The sequence below is a fragment of the Lolium rigidum genome, chromosome 2 (genome assembly GCF_022539505.1).
Source record: "Lolium rigidum isolate FL_2022 chromosome 2, APGP_CSIRO_Lrig_0.1, whole genome shotgun sequence".
In the NCBI taxonomy this organism is placed as follows: domain Eukaryota; kingdom Viridiplantae; phylum Streptophyta; class Magnoliopsida; order Poales; family Poaceae; genus Lolium; species Lolium rigidum.
In genome coordinates, this window is record NC_061509.1 from 2,786,209 (window position 1) to 2,795,605 (window position 9,397).

The 9,397-nt window shown below is 45.2% G+C and overlaps 1 protein-coding gene across 1 annotated transcript; it reads left to right on the forward strand.

Moving 5' to 3' along the window:
- The first annotated feature begins 7,333 nt into the window (after positions 1-7,333).
- On the forward strand, positions 7,334-8,697 carry LOC124685825. Its single transcript, XM_047219859.1, has 2 exons — positions 7,334-8,287; positions 8,611-8,697. The coding sequence occupies exons 1-2, from the start codon at positions 7,334-7,336 to the stop codon at positions 8,695-8,697; spliced, it is 1,041 nt and encodes a 346-aa protein (XP_047075815.1).
- Positions 8,698-9,397: the final 700 nt, after the last annotated feature.

A 9,397-nucleotide genomic window follows, 5' to 3' on the forward strand; every position in this document is an offset into this window, starting at 1 on the left:
AACCACTGGTCGGTGGTCTAAAGGGAGGTCGACAGGATGGTAATTTAGGACTTGAGGATGGCGGAGGCGAACCCGCCGACTCCTCAGGGTCGTTGGAGTAGCGGCGGTCAGTTGGGGTGGCATACTTGCGCATCCATGCTGACATGGCGAGGGGATCCACCTCCGCCGCCGCGACCATCTTCGCGTCGCGCTCCAGACGGTCACGGTCTCTTGCAGCGGACCTGCGGTGCGTCATGTGGACCTTCCTCCTTGCCCGGAAGGCCCCAAGACATAGCAACGACCCCCGCCTCCGCCACACGGTACTCCTCATATGCATCGTCGGCGGCGCGCGTAGGCCTTCTCACGCGCCGACACCTGCATGTGCGCCATGGAGTCCCCAAAGTTGCGTCAACGCTCGCGCACGGCAATGGTGGCAGCCTCACACTCCACCGTCTCCAACCTCGCCATGGCCGCAGCGGCAGCCTCCTTGGCTACCTCCTCCTCTGCCTCCGCCAACGCCCGCTTAGCATGTTGCACCACCACCTCGACCACCTGTGCTAGCGCCTGCTGAGCCACCTTGCCTTCGCGCTCGAAGGCGGCGACATGTTCCTCGGCGAACTAACAGGCCATCTCCATGGCCATGATGTCGACTTCCTTGCCGGACCTTCGCGGGAAGCGGTCTAGGCACATCTGCCTGATGTGCGCTCAGCTGGTGACCTTCCGGCGAGCCATAGATGGTTTGGTGTTCGGTGTCGATTGGGGTGGGGCTCCTCACCGCGCAGGTGGGCGTCCTTTATAGCCTCGGCCTGGGCGGGAAATGGTTGGCCGGGCGGGAAATGGTCGGTCGGGCGCGTGATGTTTCGGTGTTTTGTGCACCGACCGCATTGGCAGTGTGGCCGTCGGCGCTTGTTCGAACGGAGGTAGGCCGGTGCAGATGTACATTTGTACCTCCTCGAAATCCCACCCCCTCGCCAAAACTCCACCGCCCGTGCCATTTCTTTTTTCTAGGCGGTACATGCACTCGATGGTGTTGACGAGGGCCTGCCTCTCTACCGCTAGATGCAGCTTCGAGCCCTCGCCTCATCGTCGCCCCATTAACATCGGGTGGGAAGCCAAGCCGTCACCGCGTGGGGAAGTGACAGGGCCAACTTTTGTAAAATGAGTGATTGTTCCCACTTTCCCATTTCAATATTAGCCCAACTTCTGCAAATTACCTTACCTGGTGCAACGACCCATCCTAGCAGCACCATCTTCATACCAATTAGGGAAAAATCAGTCATGTGAGGTCAATGGGTGATGTCACAGTCAAATTTAATCTGAAGTCAACCATGCAATACAGTCAATCTGAGGCGAGGCTAACATGCATAGTGTTGACTGCACAACAAATATTGCATACAAAAAGTGGTACCATGGGAGAAAAAGCACAAGACGTCCCATGACATAAAAATATTTTATTTTATGGATGTCCCGGACGACATCTTACCGGGACTATATGGGCGAGCCAACCAGCCGCGTATAAGTTTAAAAGCACGGTCTGGGAGAATCATAGAGGGAGAGAGTGAAAGAGGCATACCTCTTCTAAGTATAGGTAAGAAATTACGCATGTGGCGCCAGAGTGAGAGAAAAGTGAGAGAATTATGGAGGAGAGAGGGCCATGTGCAATGAATGCATGCACCATGCATGATTGTAGTCATTTTTCCCGCTATGGCATGCATGTTCAATTGGAGACAGATTTACCAAGGAAACATCAAGGCCTAGATAAGGCCCATACAACACATATGCAACAAAGGCCTTCGTTCTGCCCAGTAGACGTTGCACAATTGGTCAGGAACAAACAAAGAGGAGGACTTTTAGTCCCACATCGCCAAGGGATGAAAGTTTAGAGCCACTTATAAGGGAGGCTCTTGTAGACATGTAAAGTGCTAGAAACACACATAGGGCCGTGGTACACATAGCGCGTGCGCTCGCGTGAATATTCGCGACTTAAGACTTTGGGCTGTGGTACTCTGTCATTCCGGCACCAACAAAATGAAAATTACAATAAAATCCTTGAGATGTCATTTGTTTTCAGTCTCCATATAGTGTTGACGTTGCGCTGTCGCTGCTGCTCTTCCTTGATCTCTAACTCCGGCGGCTCTCAGTTCATCTTTCTCCGCTTCATCTTGTAGGGTACCTAGGTACAAGAGTCAGGGCGAGTATCCAAGGATAAACAAGGAGATGTTGTGTGCAGCCGCTGCTTCATACAATACCTCAGGTTCTATTTCTTACTTTGCTAATGTATAAATGTTTGTTCTCTCTGCTCGATGATCTGGTATAAAATTGTAAAAGTCAGTTCTATGGTACGTGGATTATAACCTGACAAGTAATGGAGCATTGTAAGTACTCACCTTTAATTTCGGAACTAACAGGTGTCTTCAATCAAGCACATGGATAATGAGATGCTTTGTATCGATACCTCTCTTATGAAAAAAAATATCATGCATTGAAAAAATGTCATGGAAAAGAACGGTGCTCTGATTTTTAATTGCAAAACAGCCAGGTACACGTTGCAACGTCCTTCAATCTTTGTTTATTAAGGAAACCAATACAAGTGTTCTGCACTGGAGTGCCATTTTTTCCATGATCAGTTAATGCTTGGATGGGTCGGTACAAGGTTTAAATACATGGCACTACCATTCCAATTCTCAGCGAACCGGATTACGATAAAACTCTTAGTTAAATGGTTTGCAATCTGTAGGGTGTTGCTTAGAGGTGTAGATCGCCATGGCTAGGTGGAGGAGGGAGGAGGGAGGTGGACGTGGACGTGGAGAGAGCCATCTTTGATTGGATCTTATTGTACTTGCTCTAACTCATGACCCGAAACCATCGACGACGACATAATCATGGTAAGACAATATTGACCGTCTCCTCCTATAATGATGTCGATTAATGCTCGGCTGCAATGTGTCCGCAATTGTTCAACTGTTCAATCTGTTCATGTATTAGGCTGTGCATAATCATTTTTCTACCACCCTTCCATCACCTCTCGATGTTGCCTGCTATTTTTCTTGCTCAGTTTCTTGTTCCTCGCCATACTTCTTCATTCATGTAATGTCGATGACGCCTTTGTATATACCAAGCTGAGTTACAGTTGCTCTTTTTAGGGTTTGCCATGCTCATCGATCAGGATCTCTGAATAGGATCGAATTGCTCACATGGTGGATGACTTCCAAACAATCTTGTGACGTTGATATGCAACCATCGACTGATGGACTGATTCGTTTTTGTATCACTTTAGCTTATTCCACATCTGTTGTTCATAGTTTTTTTTTTCTTATTACGTTCAAATTGGATTCCTATTGTGTGAAGTTTATTTATGATTTCTGCTATTTTGGTGTGATTATTCCAGTGACCATGGCGGGCGTAACAACGCCCTATAGAGCAATTGCGATGGCGGGTGATCAGGAGGATGATATAGTGGCATCAACGGCTCAAAGACATAGACGGGATAAGGGGGATGAGGTAGTTGCGGTTCGCTGGCAAGAGAACGAGGCGGGTTCGACTGTTAGGCTAGCTTCCTCGATGGCGCACGATTGATTGTCGAAATCGATCAGGTTAACTCTAAGCATATAGCTCTTCATAGTCCTTTATCTCTTGCCTAAAAAGGACCTCCTTTTTTGCGAAAAGGTCGACTCATCGAACATTATAAAGCACCTTAAAAAATGAAAATTACAACAAAATCCTTGAGATGTCATTTGTCTTCAGTCTCCATATCGTGTCGACGTTGCGCTGTCGCTGCTGCTCTTCCTTGATCTCTAACTCCGGCGGCTCTCAGTTCATCTTTCTCCGCTTCATCTTGTAGGATACCTAGGTACGAGAGTCAGAACGAGTATCCAAGGATAGACAAGGAGATGTTGTGTGCCGCCGCTGCTTCATACAATACCTTGGCTGTTATATTTCTTACTTTGCTAATATGGATAAATGTTTGTTCTCTCTGCTCGATGATCTGGTATAAAATTGTAAAAGTCAGTTCTATGGTACGGGGATTATAACTCGACAAGTCATGGAGCATTGTAAGTACTCACCTTTAATTTCGGAACTAACAGTTGTCTTCAATCAAGCACATGGATAATGAGATGCTTTGTATCGATACCTCTCTTATGAAAAAAAGTCATGCATTGAAAAAATGTCATGGAAAAGAACGGTGCTCTGATTTTTAATTGCAAAACAGCCAGGTACACGTTGCAACGTCCTTCAATCTTTGTTTATTAAGGAAACCAATACAAGTGTTCTGCACTGGAGTGCCATTTTTTCCATAATCAGTTAATGCTTGGATGGGTCGGTTGAAGGTTTAAATACATGGCACTAGCATTCCAATTCTTGTCGAACCAGTTACGATAAAACTCTTAGTTGAATGGTTACAAGCAAATAGATAAATAGTAACTTAGAGTGTCAAAATAATGCATTTGTCTATAACAAAGGTGTCAAAAACCTATTTATATTCATGTACAGAACTCCCAAGATTCGATTCTATCTAGACCTTTCTCTTTGTTTTCACCTTCGACTTTGTTGTTTAAGTAGTAGTTAATTGTAAGAATTAGTGATCGGCTTTCCGTGGTAGTTTCTCGAGTTACCCGAACAGCTGGTTTTGACTGATATCTGACATCGCACTCTGATTGCATAAATTGGTCGTAATTTTCCTTATTATCGAAGCATTTTCAAAATCGATCGATGATGTACGCCCCCGCAATATAGTGTTACCTACCTAGTAATAATATGTGCCCAAGATACCATCATGAGAGATAGCACCACTGTTTATTTCGAAAGTATCAACAATCCCCACGAGCTTGCGCCTTGTTGCTCCTTACTTTGCGTAGCCACCCGCAAACATGTGCTTGAACGAGGAGAATGAGTGAGTAGGGTGTACAAGGAGATAAAATAACTCACAACTACCAAGACTTGATTAGAACCATAATATCAAAATCATATTTTAAAATATGTCAGAAAATCCATACTAGTTTAGTAGTATCATCATTATAATGATATGATTTGAGATGTTGCTGAATCTGAATTACTTCTCTTCCAGTAGTGTTTTGGAAAAAAAAGACATATTCGCAAACGTTAAATTAACCCAAGGGTTCTCGTCGAAATCGAGGAAGATAACCCAATTGGTCACACTTTGATTGCACACATTGGTTGTGTTGTCCTTGTCATCAGAAGCGTTTTCAAAACCGATCAATTATATACCTACCAAGCAATAATACGTGTGCGGGATACTATCATCAGAGGTCATATATATTTGACTAGTATATCAAGAGCCACAACCAGTCTCCATTGCACCTTGTGTTACTAGTTGGTTTTCCAAATCCTCAAAGCAACACACAAACATATTTTTGAAGGAGGAGTAAGGTGTAGAAGGGGTAAAAAATAATGCCCGAGCACCAATACAACATTAGAAAAATGAAGGACATATAAACTAGTGAAGTATGGTAATCATACGTCTTCTCTAGTAATAGGAGACATTAGGGAAGAAATAACATTTCGTGCACGGGACTAGGCAGCAACGACGTTGCTCAGTTTCACATTGAAGTAGTGGAGTGCAGATGGGTTACTCTGAGGCTCTCTAGAGCTCTAGGTCCAGATAGAACAGCTGTCCTGCAATGCTCATCGTGGTGTTATTTGACGCGTCGCTCCGCGTGAGATGCTAGGCCCACATGAAAAGGGTTGGGTTGCTACGGACTCCTTAAACCGACCAAGGTGGCTTTCAAAAAAAAATTGGGCTTAATGCGCCATCTTGAGCCAATAAGTGATGAGCCAGGCCCGTTCTCCTCGTAAGAGCAAGAATAATAGTGTAGCTGAAAGCCGACTATAGTAGTTTGACACGTTATTTGTAGTTAACTTATAGCTAGCATGTATAATTATGGACTATAAAAATATAGTACTTTCACAATATATATGATCCACCTTTTAGGTTCACAAAGTGCCTAGAAGCATGTGCTAGCCTGACTCTTGCATGAAAGCCCAGTTCCCTTCTCTCGCCTAATCTCTTTCATCCAACTAAGCAAGAACATAATATTTTATGTCTTATAGCATGCTGGTTGGATCTTATTGTACTTGCTCTAACTCGTGACACTGAAACCGTCGATGGTGACGTAATCATGATGAGACAATATTGACTATCTCCTCCTATAATGATGTCGGTTAATGGTCGGACATGCAATGTGTCTGCAATTGTTCAACTGTTCGGTATGTTCATGTATTAGGCTGCGCATAATCATTTTTCTACCACCCTTCCATCACCTCTGAATGTTGACTGCTATTTTTCTTGCCCGGTTTCTTGTTCCTCGCCATACTTCTTCATTCATGTAATGTCGATGCCGCCTTTGTATATACCAAGCTGATTCTACTGTTGCTCTTTTTAGGGTTTTCCATGCTCATCGATCAGGATCTCTGAATAGGAATTGCTCACATGGTGGATGACTTCCAAACAATCTTGTGACGTTGATATGAAACCATCCACTGCTGGACTGATTCGTTTTTGTATCACTTTAGCTTATTCCACATCTGTTGTTCATAGTTTTTTTCTTATTACGTTCAAATTGGATTCCTATTGTGTGAAGTCAACCGCATGGCTATTGCTCATGAAAAGTCGATGGGTAGAGGATATCGGTTATGTGTATAGCAACCATATATTTCTATTGTTATTTCTCACATTTTGATTCCGATTCTTAATCATTCCAGAGATGATGGTTTGTACTCGGCTCTTGACATCTGTAGAGTGATGCACTTCATACTGACATTCATGATTATAAAAAAAATTAGTTTGCGTTAGTGCTAGCAATAGTTGAATCCTCAAAAAAGAAACATCCTGATTAGAGACGAATTTTGTAGAAGAAAACAAGTTGGTAGCCTTGGAGCTTATATTTCTTTTTAAGATGGGCGGGAGCGACAACACGTGCCTTCATGGTCTAGTATATAAAAAAACTAGCCGCCTGTTTCAATCTATCAATTAAAATGGTATTAAAAAAGATTTAGATGTCCAACAGCATTTAAAGCATGTAGAAGAACAATTCACATGTCAAAATTCAAATTTCAGTGCTAGTTTTTTTTGTCGTTTATCACCACATTGTATTTCCACAATGCAATCAAAACAACTGAGTAGTAATATTCTTGTGCTAGAAAAATGTAAGGATGATCGAGAATTTGATTGATGTATACATACATGAGCTATTTTTTTTTTCAATTAAGGAGCAGAGCCCCGCCCGTAAAAAAAACTAAAGAAAAACAAAGAACTCAGGTTATCTCCATGAATCTGTTCAGGCCCAACATTTCACTGCACGCTCTCCGCAGTCCAAGCCCAGACCTAGCAAGCTCCATGGCGCCGCCGCCGGCGCTGCGCCTCACCGAGTCGCCGCCGGACGAGCTCATCGAGGAGATCCTCCTCCGCCTCCCTCCCGACGAGCCGTCGTGCCTCCTCCGCGCCTCGCTCGTCTGCAAGGCCTGGCGACGCATCATCTCGCACCGCAGGTTCCGCCGCCGCCTCCACGAGCTCCACGGGAGACCCCCCGTACTGGGCTTCCTCCGAAACAACCCCAAGGCCGTAAAAGACTTCGTCGCCACCACAGCCTCAGCCTTCTCCCTCGCCGTCCCAGGTGACTACCTGGCCCTGGACTACCGCCATGGCCGCGCGCTTCTCCTCGACATGGTTCCGGGTTGGGGTGAGCTCGTGTTGTGGGATCCAATCACTGGCGACCAGGAGCGCGTGCCGGTGCCAGAGGCGATGTGGGACAACCCAACCGCGGCCATTGTCTGTGCGGCGGCCGGGTGCGACCACCGCGGCTGTCACGGGAGGAGGCCCTTTCACTTGGTGATGGTCTATTGTGACACCATCGGCTACCAGAATGGCTACCAAGACGAGGAGGATCTGGAGTGGGACACATGTGTGTGCTCCTACTCGTCGGAGACCGGCGAGTGGGGCGACCTGACTTGCATCCACGATTTGGCTGTGGACTTCAGACTCCACACCACCAGCGTGCTCGTGGGGGACTCTCTGCTCTACTTCCTGTCCGATCGTGGAACAATCATCGAGTACGACTTGGCCGGGGAGGATGCTACCACCATCTCGCCCCCGGAGTTCGAGGGGTACGGTTCAGTGGCCCTCATTCTCACCGAGGATGGTGGATTAGGAGTTGCTCAATTTTCTCCAGACTGTGGTCTCAACATATGGTCGAGGTTGGTTAGTGACGACAATGACGCAGCACTATGGGTAAAGAGCGAGGTCATCTGCCTGGACAATCTGCTCCCAGCTGATGCTCTCGAGGAGGAGGAGGTAAGGCTTTTGAGCTTTGCCGAGAGTGCAAATGTGCTTTTCATCAAGACACCTACCAGAATCTTCACAATCGAGCTACACTCAGAGCGAGTGAGGAACGTGTGTGAAGAGGACGATGATGATGATGATGATGATGATGATGACGACGACGACTCATGCTCTTTGGTTCCGATTGAAGGCTTCTACACTCCATTGGCGACTCAAGGCGAAGAAGGTGAACACACTACTAATTTTATCTGTTCATCCTCCTGCTGCATTGACAAAGAAAAACGAATTTTCTTGCTTATATACAGCAATGACAGCTCTGAATTGTCTTGATTCAGCTTGAAGAACTGAAACAAGCAGCCACAAGCCAAACTCTGTCATGGATGGTGGATGAGACAGAGGGTTGCCTCAGTGGCAACCTATGAGCAGTGCTGCGCCAAGATTCGTCATGTGTATTTTGTTGCAACCTTGCAGGACCTTTTTGTTGTTGTTGTGGTGACTATATTATCATGGCATTTCTATCCTTATGTGCTGTCACAAGATTGTGGACTATATCTTGTGGTCTAAAAGTGGCATTTTTCTGCCATGTAGTAGTCTGAAATATCATATTTGCAATCCAAAGTAGAGTATTGCATTGCAATCTCCCCAGGATTTGTTTCTTCCGAGGTTCTAGTGTCTAAATGTACCTTCAGTTATGTTGCACATGCCAGTGTACATGTGGGATTGAGCTCTGATCACTAGAGGGAAATACCAATTAGATAATGGCTTGATGTCAGTATCTTGTCTATTTTGGTTGGTCTTACTAGATTAGTTTCTTCATTCAGTCCAAGAAACCTATATGTTTGGTGTCCAACATTGGAGGTGAGTACATTATGCAATATATCTTTCGTTATGCAAATCACGTAAGTTGCATCTGAAAAAGGCCAGTCAGACTTTGTTGGCTGGCTGACAAAGCTGATAACAAATCTAGTAACTGAAGGGAAACTGGAATTTATTCATATTATGATTTTTGTTTTCATGGGCCTAGTGCTGTATCAACTAGGAAAAACGATTTCCCTTGCTTACAATGGACAATAATTTTTCTGAAGTGCATTGAATAGACTACAATGTGCAAAAGATTATACA